Source organism: Pseudorasbora parva, chromosome 22 (genome assembly GCF_024679245.1).
Source record: "Pseudorasbora parva isolate DD20220531a chromosome 22, ASM2467924v1, whole genome shotgun sequence".
NCBI classification, from domain to species: Eukaryota; Metazoa; Chordata; class Actinopteri; order Cypriniformes; family Gobionidae; genus Pseudorasbora; species Pseudorasbora parva.
The window spans coordinates 31,919,754-31,932,242 of record NC_090193.1 but is presented as its reverse complement, the minus strand read 5'-3'; the positions used below and the strand labels follow the sequence as shown (position 1 = coordinate 31,932,242).

The 12,489-nt window shown below is 37.2% G+C and overlaps 1 protein-coding gene across 4 annotated transcripts in view; it reads right to left on the bottom strand.

Annotated features, from left to right (window-relative positions):
* The window catches only part of cntnap5l (contactin associated protein family member 5 like), a 98,498-nt gene that overhangs the window by 48,166 nt on the left and 37,843 nt on the right, over nt 1-12,489 (bottom strand). For all 4 annotated transcript variants that reach the window (XR_010900531.1, XR_010900532.1, XM_067430961.1 and 1 more), the window contains exon 3: nt 11,172-11,365. Coding sequence is in view for 2 of the 4 variants with exons in the window: in XM_067430961.1 (XP_067287062.1) it covers nt 11,172-11,365 (194 nt within the window). In the remaining 2 variants the exon portion in view is untranslated. The remainder of the gene's footprint in view (nt 1-11,171; nt 11,366-12,489) is intronic.

Sequence of the window (12,489 nt, the reverse complement as noted above, 5' to 3'; positions counted from 1 at the left end):
ACAAGTGAAAAGTAGAGTCAACAGGAGGCACTATAGTAACCCAAACAATAACTCTGCAGCGTTATGTCCGTCTTGAGTACAAGTTCTGCCACCACCAGGGCTTAGGGCTCTGAAAACAACAACTCCAAAAGAGTGTTAAATTATAGAGATCATCAGAGTATAAAAACGCAATTTTCTAGCATTAGACATTTTCAAAATTAGAGGTTTTGCATTACATTTATAAAATGACAAAAAGGTGACCTCTGTATTTCTCTTTGGGGGATCAAACAGAGCATTTTGTCTAATAATGACCAAGGAAATCTTTTCCATTTGATGTATTTCTTAATAATGCACAACCCCAAGGAGCAGGAGCCACATCAACTAGTCATAAATCAACACACAGTCATTCAGCAGGAAATAAATAGCTCCTTTTATGTCTCCTTGATTCAAATTTCTCCACCACGTTTTATGATTAGCCTGCCATTTTGTCCAAATAACTACAATATAAACCATTAAGACTATAGTTAAAATCCTTTCTGGTGGAACTATTTTCTGGTATAATGAAATTAGTTAAGGTCTGAGGTGCAAGATATATCTTATACATGATATAACAACCTGTTAAAAATAGAACAAAAAGTTTGTCTGTCTGTGAATGAACTAGAATTTGTGAGAGTACACAGGTGACTTTGTGCATAATTGACTAGCTCTATAGAATTTTGGTAATAACTAAAAGCATCAATTAAGAATGGAAATTTTGATTCACTTTGAATTGATTCATTTAAAACCAACTGTTTAAGTTGATGGCATGACAGCATCTGAAAAACACAATTAAGTTTTAAGAGTTAGAGTGTCTCTTCCATTTAATTGTGTAAAAACAGTCTAAAAAAGTGATATAAAGTCATGGGATAGTTTTAATGTTTTTGTGACTGGGTATGTTTAGGCATAGAGTAATAATAATAACTGGGTCATAAATTCAGTATCTCTGTTACTTGCTTTGTGGAGAAGAAATATGAGCATCCTCAATTGAAAAGAGCTGCTCAGTGATCGCACTTACATGTTCTGTTAAACTTGAAATGTATTTATTTCAAACCAGCCGTTTTGTAAAGTTTAGGCATTTGTTATGATTAATGAAGAATATAGACATGCAGAATAAGGCATTAACATGTGCTTCATTATTACTAATAAACAGACGTTAACCTAATAATATGCATGCTAATAAACAACTAGTTAATAGTAAGAATGTTAACCTAAACTTAAGTGTTGCCAAATGATGTTTTCTAATTGTATTGCAAATAAATAATTGAAAATGAATACATTAATAATTAAATCTATCATCTTAGCGTTAACTTCACAAATTACTTTTTCAAAAAATGTCAAAATGAATGACTCTCAACTGTTTTAAATTAAAAGCGTTTTGCTTTAAATATCAGTGTTTCAAAGAAAAATCCCTAAAATTGGCGCTCTTCACTGCTGCTTTATGCTTTCACAACTGCTTTGATATCTGGAGAGCTTGCTTAATAAAAAACCTCTATAACTCCATCAGCGGGCAATCCCATGCAAACATTGTACTGCGGTTCTACTTGCGGCAGCCAATCCGTTGTAAGCATTCCATCTCTGTACCTCACAGGGAAACTAAAGACTTTCCATTTAGACTAGTGCAAATACTGCCACCAGTTTTAGATAAACTGGGATACAGTACTTTGATTAAATTTGCTGTCTGCTGACATGAATCTTCATTTGTCTTGGTCCCTTTCTCTTTCTCTGTAGCTAACAGTCAGATAGCGGTTAACTTGTCTTACATAAATCATATCCACTTGTATTATTCTCATTTGTAAGTCACTTTGAATTAAGGTGCCTGCTAAATGGTAAATAAAAGCTAAACATTAAAAGGTGCCCTAGAATGAGTTGAAACAATATGTTAAATTGTTCTCTGATATCTACATAGAGGGTATGTGGCTTATTTAAGGGCAAAAATTGTCCAGATACAGTTTTACAGGTCCATTTACAACCCTATAAATTGTCCCTAGGACGTAATGCTCTGTTTTAGCCTTATTTGGAACAGTCATGAATATTAATGTTGAGCTCTACTCTGATTGGCTCATTTCAGCAGCTCACAGCAGTTCAGCTGTTCAGTTCACCGCTCTGACAGAACAAAGACCGATTAAATGACACTTTAAGCAAAACATCTCAAATGTAGATTGATAAAATGCAGCTTACTTGTTTATTGGTGTTTTCAGATCATCCGTGTGCGAGAAAGAGCTTGCGTTTGTGCGGTCGACCGATACGCACTAATGAGGCATCTATATATATATATTTCTATGCTCGCGACAGGATTTGGACCTTTTTTGATGGAAGTAATGGCGCTGACTAATATGCACCTATAGGTGGGTGCACAACGCGCGTACACTCTGCTTATTACACACACAGGGACACACGGCAGCACACACACACATGCCAAATATTAAAAATAAAAGGATCGCAAAATAAAAGAATGAACAAATGGCTACATGTCATAATGGATAGTCATGTATATCATGAATTATCTACTTGCAGTAATAATGAATGCAATTTTCTACTTATTTGACCATTTGTGGCAATACACACATGTATTTAAATTGACTCGTCAGGTTGAGGGAGTCTATATCTTAAATGAGGATGTAAATAGCGAATCTGCCATGGTGTAAGAGGAATGGGAGATGAGACTCTGATTGGTTTATTGCATGTTATGCCCAAAACACACAAATGATTTATTAAGAGACCAGGTACAATCCTTTTAGACCATGCGCTTGGAATGCAGACAATTTTTTACTGTCTTTAAACTAGCAAAAGTGGATTTGGATGCCCTAAATGCACCTGCGCCCTGCGCTTTAGACCATGCGCTAAGGTAATTAAAATAGGGCCCTTATAGTCACAAATTATATCATGAGTGCTTATTATAAAAGAGAGATCATTTCTTGAACAGTTGTTTGAACATGGCAAAACCAGCATTGTCCTGAGACACATCGCTGTGTTTTGTTTTGCCCATCCCTGATATATTCATAAATTTGTGTGCACTAATGTTTTTGCACACATAAAAAAGGGAGAGAAAACAAAGAATGTAAGCCCATATTTGAAAGACGGGGGGCTGCAGTTGTATCTGAATCGGTTCATATCAACCTGCAAACATATGTAGTGTCACCATGCCAGGGAAAACAACCAAACTAGGTCTACATGTACCAGGACAATGAGGCGGTAAATTGTGTTCAACAATATTGGACTGGAACATATCATGTATTGCCTCTGCATCGGACAGAAACATTTTATCTCGCGTGCCCAAACACACAGAGTGCCAGGCAGAGCAGTGTTTACTTCTTGGCTGCTGCTGTGCGCAGGATATGGCCATCAAACAGTCACTTCAGTCTCTCCTGCCTGAACATGACCATTAGAGCAGGGAGAAGCTGGAGTGTAATATCTCGGCCGTTGTCTCATGTAGTGCATATGTCTTTGCGTGTGCACTTAAGGACTGAGGAGCATACTGAATTTAGATATGGAGTGCATGTGGTTTCCTGTATTGTCATGCTGCTTCATGTCATGCCTCATTACTGTGACACTACAGCAATGGCAAAGGTATCAGCACACAAAGCAAAGAGCGTGCGCACACACACGCACACACACGCACACGCACACACACACACACACACACACACACACACACACACACACACACACACACACACACACACACACACACAGTACGTCCTTGAGAGTTTTCCACCTCATACCATTAAAGGACTAGTTTACTTCAAAATTATAATTTCCTGATATTTTACTCACCCCCTCTCATCCAAGATGTTCATGTCTTTCTTTCTTTAGTAGAAAGGAAATTCAGGATTTTTCTTCCCATCATAGCCTTCCATGGCAACCAAAATGTCCAAATTAATGCATTTTTAAAGGGCTTCAGAGGATCTGCACCGAAACCCAGGCGAGGAATAGGGTCTTATCTAGTGAAACTGCTTCTTCCATACGTATAGCATGATCTTAACAACATGATTGCGAAATAACTGGCACGTCACAGAGCAACGCAAGATGAGCAATTAAGGTTAAAACAATTTTCGTTTTTTTTAAAATGGCCGATGGTTTCACTAGATAAGGCCACATTCTTTTTCTAGGATTGTGCAGAGCCTCTGAAGCCCTTTGAAACTTATGATTTGGACCTTCAACATTTTGGTTGCCATGGAAGGCTATGATGGGGAGAAAAATACTGGAATGTTTTCCTCAAAAAATGTAATTTCTTTTCTACTGAAGAAAGAAAGACATGGATGAGCATCTTGGATGAGATGGGGGTGAGTAACCTTTTAATTTTGAAGTCAACTAATCCTTTAAGAAGCCCATTAAGGGTCCCTTTCACTAATGAATGTGTGTATGTATTTGTCCGTAAGCCTGCAGAAATAAGGATTCATAATTAAGTAAGGAGTTAATTATTACCGTAACCCTCCTGTTCGAACCGCCTTTTTCCAAGCGGGACTCGAACCCGGGTCCACTGGCATGAGAGTCAGACGCTCTAACAAGGAGGCTAAAGGCATCAACACCTAGCATCAGTTGCTAGAGCGAGTGAGGTTTACTCACACAGCAACTACTAGATGGCCTCTGTTTCATTACTACATTTAAAATTTAGAGCCAAATGTATGCAAGACTCCCAGCGGCCTTGGAAACATGGATTTTTTTATATTTTTATATATTTATATAGAATTTGAATAAGTAATTTACTTACTTATTGTACTGTTAACAAATGCATGCATGTGTGTTATTACTCTGGAATAGTCGCTGCATAAAAATGAAGTTTGATCACATGCCATCTAGGCTTATAAAATAGGGTTTATTTCAGTATTTCAATGGCAGGCAGTACAGAAAAGTACAGCACAGTTCAAAAGTTTGGGGTCTGTAAGATTTTGTTTTGTTGAAAGTGTCTAAAGTACACTAATGATACATTCATTTGATCAAAAATACAGTAAAATTGCGAAATATTACTTTTACAATATAAAATAATATTTCTATTATTATTCTTTTTTGACATAAAAGCTTACAGAAGCTACATTTCTGAGAGAATCAACCTCCAATTTGAATCAAAACATGATCAGACATTCAGTTTTATATTTAGGTTATTTTCAGGGCCTCAAAATTAAAATCTTTTTTTACTAAGGGAATTAAAGAAGCTAATTAAAAGTCACTTACATGCATATTTCCCCCTATTTTACTCTGTTCCTATACTACTTTGGGTTATGACTCTTGGGTAACAACATTTCAAGTGTCTAAAATAAGACCAGATTTATGAATATAGACTATTGGGTTTAAGAGAAGCAGACATTTTTATTTGGATATGTCGTTTTTAGAAAATTCTCAAAAATAGGGGCGCAGATTAAGAGGTTAATATATTTTAAACTTCTTTTGATGGCAAAGCTGAATTTTCAACTTCTTTACTACAGTCTTCAATGTCCCATTATCATTATAATATGCGAATTTGGTGCTCAAGATACAGTTCTTATAGTTTTTTTTTAAGTCGGCACCTTGATATTTTTGTGGTAATCGTGATATTTTTTTTTTTTTTTTGCAGGATTATTTTAAGAATAGTAAATTTAAAAGTATTTATTTCAAATAGAAATATTTTGTATAATTATAAAAGCCTTTACTGTTAATTTTGAATGGTAGTGTGTGTGCAAAGCCCTTACACGGTTTGGTGTGCATTATGTTAATTATTAATCAGTGTACTTCACTAAGAAAAAAAGCTGATTAAAAACATAATAAAATTATATGTGAACACCTGTTTTGGCCAAAAAAAATCAGCTTGTAACCCATAAGTAATAAAATGTACTACTCATCAATAATGTGTGAAACCCACTCACTCTAGTTCTTTGCTGGGATTGTGGATGCCTCTATAATGGTTCTCAATTGCTTCTCTTTCACATGCACACAGGAGGCAAAAGTCAGGGTATAGATATAGATGAAAGCAAAGTAAAGGAGCGAAAGGTACGTACAGCTGTTGAAAAGAATGGGGTGAGGCAGGTTGAGGGGATGGGGGCTAATGCAGGATTTAATTGTCAAAGCGCACCACCTTCATGCTGTGGTGAGAATAAAATGCTTTGTGCCAGCAGGAATAAAACCTCAGCTGTACTCCAGGCCCCAGAAAGCTCTCACACAGATGGTGGGAAAGGGAGAGAGAGGGATATAAAAAAAAAAAAAAACTGGTGATGGAAAGGAACAGTTCAGCAGCATTTCATGAAATCATGACAAAAGACTGAATCGTGACAAAAGTTATCTTTGCCGAATCACAGCTGTATTTGTTCTCTTCCATCCATTAGACTTTAATGGACCCTTCCGTGCCTATAGATAATTATTTTTGAACAGTGTTATACTTCAAGGGTTGCCATACAAATGTACATTTACCCGAAATTCCTGACATACTAACAATCTAAACTCATTAATGCACAAATGCGCAGTCAGAATGGCTTTGTATATTTCATGTAAGTGGCTGAATCACACCATTTGGATTTATATTGGCTTACTGAATCACATGTTTACCATGATTAACGGCTAGCAGCGATGAGAAGACCCTTATCTAATGTGCAGCATGTTTTGGTTTAGTCAAAGTGGGTGACTGTATGTTGGCGTTAAACAGATGGCATTGGATTCTGTCTGTCTGGCTGTCTGACTCATTGGCATCTGCTCCAGCTGGCATGGCAACTCACCTTGGCACAGACTGGCACCTCTGAGTTGGTTTTCTCCTCTGAATGGGTATAAGCAAACACATTTCAAGGTCCTATTGCCAGTGTGCAACAGCAACGAGATCTTCAGTTTCTCCTTTTGCATGTATCTCCTTTTGGCCACACCATAGCTCACACCATCTCTGTTTGTGACAGACTTGATATTTCAAGGTGAAAAGAAACCTGCTGGTTGGGCTGGAGGCTGACCAAATTGATTATTTTAGTATTTCTAAGCTGAATGTTGGTCAACCAACTCTGTTATTCATCACACAGGTATGACAAGACTCATGTGCGCACATATCTTGACAGGACTTGATTGTTGCACAGTTCTTTGAAAAACGTCTTCCTGCTCAAATTACTATTAGCTTCCAAATGGACAAATATCCTTCTATTAATTAATAATATAACATAATTAGCTGGATGTCCTTTAGAGTAATTAATGTTCAATTCAATGTGTCACCAGTATTGTCACAGAGGACTCTGGATACTTAAGAATTCTTTCATAATTAATATCCATTTTTAATATTTCATCAGTTCATTAGGAAGAAACGGCATTTGGTGGTTTTACGCGACTTTAAACTGGGAAATTAATTGACATTTCTGGGAAATTCAACTTGCACTTGTTTTTTAGTCTGAAAGGGAAATGTACTCAAAATAAGAGGATGAAACTCATGCAAGATGGAGATTAGATTGCGTCTCTATTTGAATTTCTTCTCTGTGGAAAATCACTTCACCAAAACAAGCCACTAGAGAACTGCAGGATTAATTAACATAGTCTAATGAATCATTTGTATGTGCCGCATGCACTGACAGGTCTTAAGTGACCCGAAGTGTGTTTTATTGATCTCAGACAGGGAGAATAATTTATCAACATATTCCAAGCAAAATTCCATCACCGAACGCAGTTCATCATAATGCCTCGTGCTTCATTGCATCTTGAAATCAATGCCACACATGCCATGCAGATCCTAATTTGAATTTGAATCAAAATATAGACTGGAACAGTTGACAGTCAAATGAAGAAAAAGACTCAAACTAAAAATTAAGTTTGCAGGTGACCCATGAGTTGGTTAGAAGCAATGATCTACAAATCAACACATGAATTGAGCAATGATTATAGTCCTGCATTATTATGCCCATAAACAAAAAGGAAATAAAAAATTGTGCCTTGGCAACTAACTGAAATAAAATAAGTAGAAGTACAAAAAATACTAAAATGAAATATATATATATATATATATATATATATATATATATATATATATATATATATATATATATATAAATATTAATAGGTAAAAAAATGGTAGAAGTAGAAGTAAATAAAATAAGCATTTTATTTATATTATTATGCATATATATATATATATATATATATATATATATATATATATATATATATATATATATAATGTTTATGAATAATAATATATATGCATAATAATATATATCATATTTTATATATATATATATATATATATAATAATGTAAATAAAATTCTTATTTTATATACTTCTAATTCTACCATTTTTTTTTCATTTTCCACAAAAAATGTAGTTACATTAAAACAAAGTTTAATTACTCAATGAAAACTGAACATAAAAATAAAAGCTCAGGTAACACTTTATTTTGATGGTCTACTTCAGACATTCTACTAACTATAAGTAACTGTAACACAACTACTGAGGTCAAGTTATAATGTTTGCATGGTTTTTACATTCAAAAACATCATAATTCTGTCAGATCTATTAAGTCAAGAACAAAATAGAAATTATTTAGACAGCAGCAGCATTAGGGAACGCTCGCACAGTTTAGGGCTGTGAGAGCTGAACTATTCCCCCTATGAACAGAGCAGCAAAGATGACAAAGTAAAATGCCACGTTATACACAACATGGAGGAGCTGGGGAGGTGGTGAGCAGCAAAGAGCTAGCAACAGAAGTTTAGGAGCGAACTAAATCGGTTTGAAGATGCGCGCTGTTATATCATGGCCATTAGCAGCAAGGGGAGTGTGAACAGCTGATGCACTGATGCATCTCAGCTGAGCAGAAACAGCTGATGAGACCAAATTGCATTAGCAGAGTCTTGACTACCTAGCCTGCCAGAACTGACACTTACGCTCAATTAATTAAGTAAGTTTAGTAGGCTATTGTTTACCCTGGCATTTAGCCTAGCTCCTGGAATGCTCTGTTTTTATGGGCATGCCACATTGAAGACTAGGAAGTAAACGCCCACTGCTATGATTGTGTAACCCCTCCTGTTCAAACTGCCAGCTCCAAGCAGGACTTGAATCCAGGTCCGCTGACATGAGAGTCGGACGCTTTAACAAGGAGGCTAAAGGCTTCAACCTCTAGCATCAGTCCCTAGAGCATCTCTTGAGGTCAGAGGAGCGAGGTTTACTTGTACAGCAACTACTAGCTGGCCTCCATTGCAATTAGATAACAGTTTTGCATTATAATGAACTTTGAATCCCTGTCAGTACATGTGGGAATTGTTTTGAAAATGTGTGGAAAAATGGCAACCGGAAGGATTCACAGGGCTTGCAATTTGTCTTTATCAAAAAACAAAACAAGCAATGATTTATTTCTCATTCACCCACAATTAATTGGAAAGTTATTTTTTAATACTTGGCCCGCCCGATAGCCCGCCAGGCAGGTTGGTGCTACATTTTTGTAAAAAAAAAAAAACACATTAACGTTAACATCATTGTCACATTTGTAAACACTATGGCATTCTTCTTCCACGAGGGGGTTTCGTGTCATGGCACTTGTTTCCAAGCGGACTGCTAAAGAACGCAACACAAGTCTCATCAGATTACGCCTTAGAAACTCCTGAAGTATTTCCAGATAATAGTGCCATATGCATCAGACCATCCGTGGGCATAACTTGTGAGGCTGAAACTAAGCAGAGTCTGACTAACTCAAGACTAGGACCTCTAATAGGCCATTGTGTTCACATGCTCAACAGATATGATTTTGATTGGCTACACTTAACACTTAAAAGTGGGGTAAGTGATATCTGGTAACCGTTGTTGATATTTCAACTCACCAAAACAAACACGCCCCTACCCCCAAAAAGGGTCTCAGCCCTATTTTGAAAGCTCCGCCCCACACATACGTAACCCAGACAACGACTTTGGCAGAATCTGTTTGCAACTAATCCATGTTTAAAATTCAATGAAAAAGTCACCCCTTCCATCAAAAAAACACAAACCGTTCTCATGAACAATTCGATAGAACACGAGCCGACAGTCCAACTAACGACATATTACAGTTATGACAAGATTAGGGTTATAGCGATCACAAAACACAAACCGTTCTCATGAATCACTCAATAGTTCACGAGCACGACATTCCAACTAACAAACATATTACAGTTATGACAAGATTAGAGTTATAGCGATCACAAAAACACAAACAGTTCTCATGAACAAGTCGATAACGTTAGTATACAAGCTCAATTGTCCAGCTAACAACATATTACAATTATGACTGGATGGGCTATATAGATGAAAAGAGGAAACAACATATATTAGGAGTATAGTATCTTACCTGTTGGACACATTTTGTGAGCTGACGCTTGAAACCTTAAAACACTGAGGGGATTTAGATGCTCCATACGGTGTGGAAATGAACGGGTCTTTATCATCGCTGAAGTGAGCGACAATACGATCGCAAATGGACAAACAAGCGAACGTGACACACAAGCATAGTCAAGCAAAAGCCAACATATATTAGTTCTTTCTTGGCTAATGTCCGTCCTGTGTGACTCATGTTTTGAATAATGACACGCACTGAGCCTCTCGTCTCACCATAGACACGCCCCTTACCTGCTGACTGGCTACAAGTTTGTTATTCCACTCGGCCCGAGTCCTTTTTCTAAAACGGTTTTGAAATAACACTTACCCCACCTTTAAGTGAACTTAATTTTAATATCATTTTTTTTTTATGAAACCTTTGATGCTTAGAGAGCGCTCAAACAAACACAAACAAGAGTGTTTGAAAGCAGTGTCTATCAGCAGGTACAGAATATACCAGGTACTTCAGAAAGGCTGATATGGTCAATTTTTTTGTAGTACCAGCGTTTGATAACCAGCGTCTCTTCAGTTTAGTTATGGTTTTATTTCTCACATGTGCTGAATTTCTTCTCATTGGTGCTCCATTATTCAAATGAAACCTAATAATGTCTAAGCATTCACTCAAGAGGCATATGTTTCAGAGTCTATCAGCAGGTACAGAATATACCAGGTACTGCAGAAATGCTGATACGGTCCATTTTTTTGCAGTACCGACTAGTACCGGCACGTTTGATAACCAGCGTATCTTCCATTTAGTTATGGTTTTATTTCTCAAATGTGCTGAATTTCTTATCATTGGTGCTCCATTATTCAAACAATGCCTAATAATGTCTAAGCATTCACTCAAGAGGCATATGTTTCAGAGATTAGCTAGACTCACCCATATCACGTCTTCTTGTCTATAAGGTCTCCAGGTTTGTCCAGAATCACTATACTGTAGCTGGTAGCGGGCCACCCAGTCAGAGCTGCCCCAGCGACCCTGGGTAGCAATAGATGTGACTTTCAACCTGTCCTGTAGGTCCAGCTGTAGCCAGGGTTGTTGGTCTTCTCCATTCGGAGACCATCCCCCACCACCTAGTACAGGGACAGATAAAGAGCCAGTGCTTTAAAAAAGTGCAAAGGAATGAAACAGAATTTGAGCGTAATTCTCCCCACAATTCAAGCACTCATAAGATTTCATACTCGTGTTCATCATGCTGACAGGACTGAAGCTTAGCGGTCAGAGAAAAAATGAATTAAATTTGTTCCAGCAGTTTTGTGGCTCAGCCTTTCTCTTTTTGAGATAGAAATCTCCAATCCATCCCTAGAGGAGAGCTGACAGACCTCAGTGCAGTATAATATTACTGCGGTTAAAAAAGGCAATTTGGAAATTACACAGCATATTTTTAAACTTGCATGTCATACTGTAGTTTTTCTAGTCACATGATTTCCTGCATCTCTTGTTTAGAACAGAGTAAGAATAAAAGCAGGTCTCACACGCACAACGATATCACAGAATTCTTGGAAATATTGGTCCACTTACGCAGACCTAACAACCTCCTTCTTTTCTTTTTATTTTGCCAGAATTCTGAAGATGGTACCTGCAGGAAGAATGCTGGCAGAGAGGAAAATCTATAAGTCAAGCAAGTGACATATTAAAGGAGCAGTGTTTGATTTCTGCAAGTGGCATGATAGCAAAGAAATGACACACACCTTGGAACAAAAAAAAGAACACTGCCCATGTTATCAAATGAGAAAATTTGCTTTGGGTTTCCCAGAGTGAATGCAGAATAGCATCAAAAGGTGCAGCCTGTGAATATCTGAATCTGTTAAAAGTTATGTCAAGGTATTCAATATTGTCACAGGGTGTTTTGGTGTAGGTTCATGTTTCGTGTTTTTTAAGTTTTCATGTTCACTGTCAGGTTTTGTCATGCACTTCCTAGTTTTGTCATGTGTTCCCTGGTCATGTGACTCTATGTCCTTATGTGTTCCTGCCTCATGTTCCTGTGTCATGCTGTCATTGGTTTATGGGTTGATCATTGTTCACAGGTGTCCCCTGTCTTGTCATTAGCCCTTGTGTATTTAAGCCCTTTTGTTTGCCATGTATCTTTGTCAGTTATTGTATGTTGTAACCTGCTGTTGGTGAGTGGCTTTTGAGATTAAAAAGAACAGGCCAAGGGCCGTTGGCATGCGTGTTTTGCATATCACACCTGCCCTGC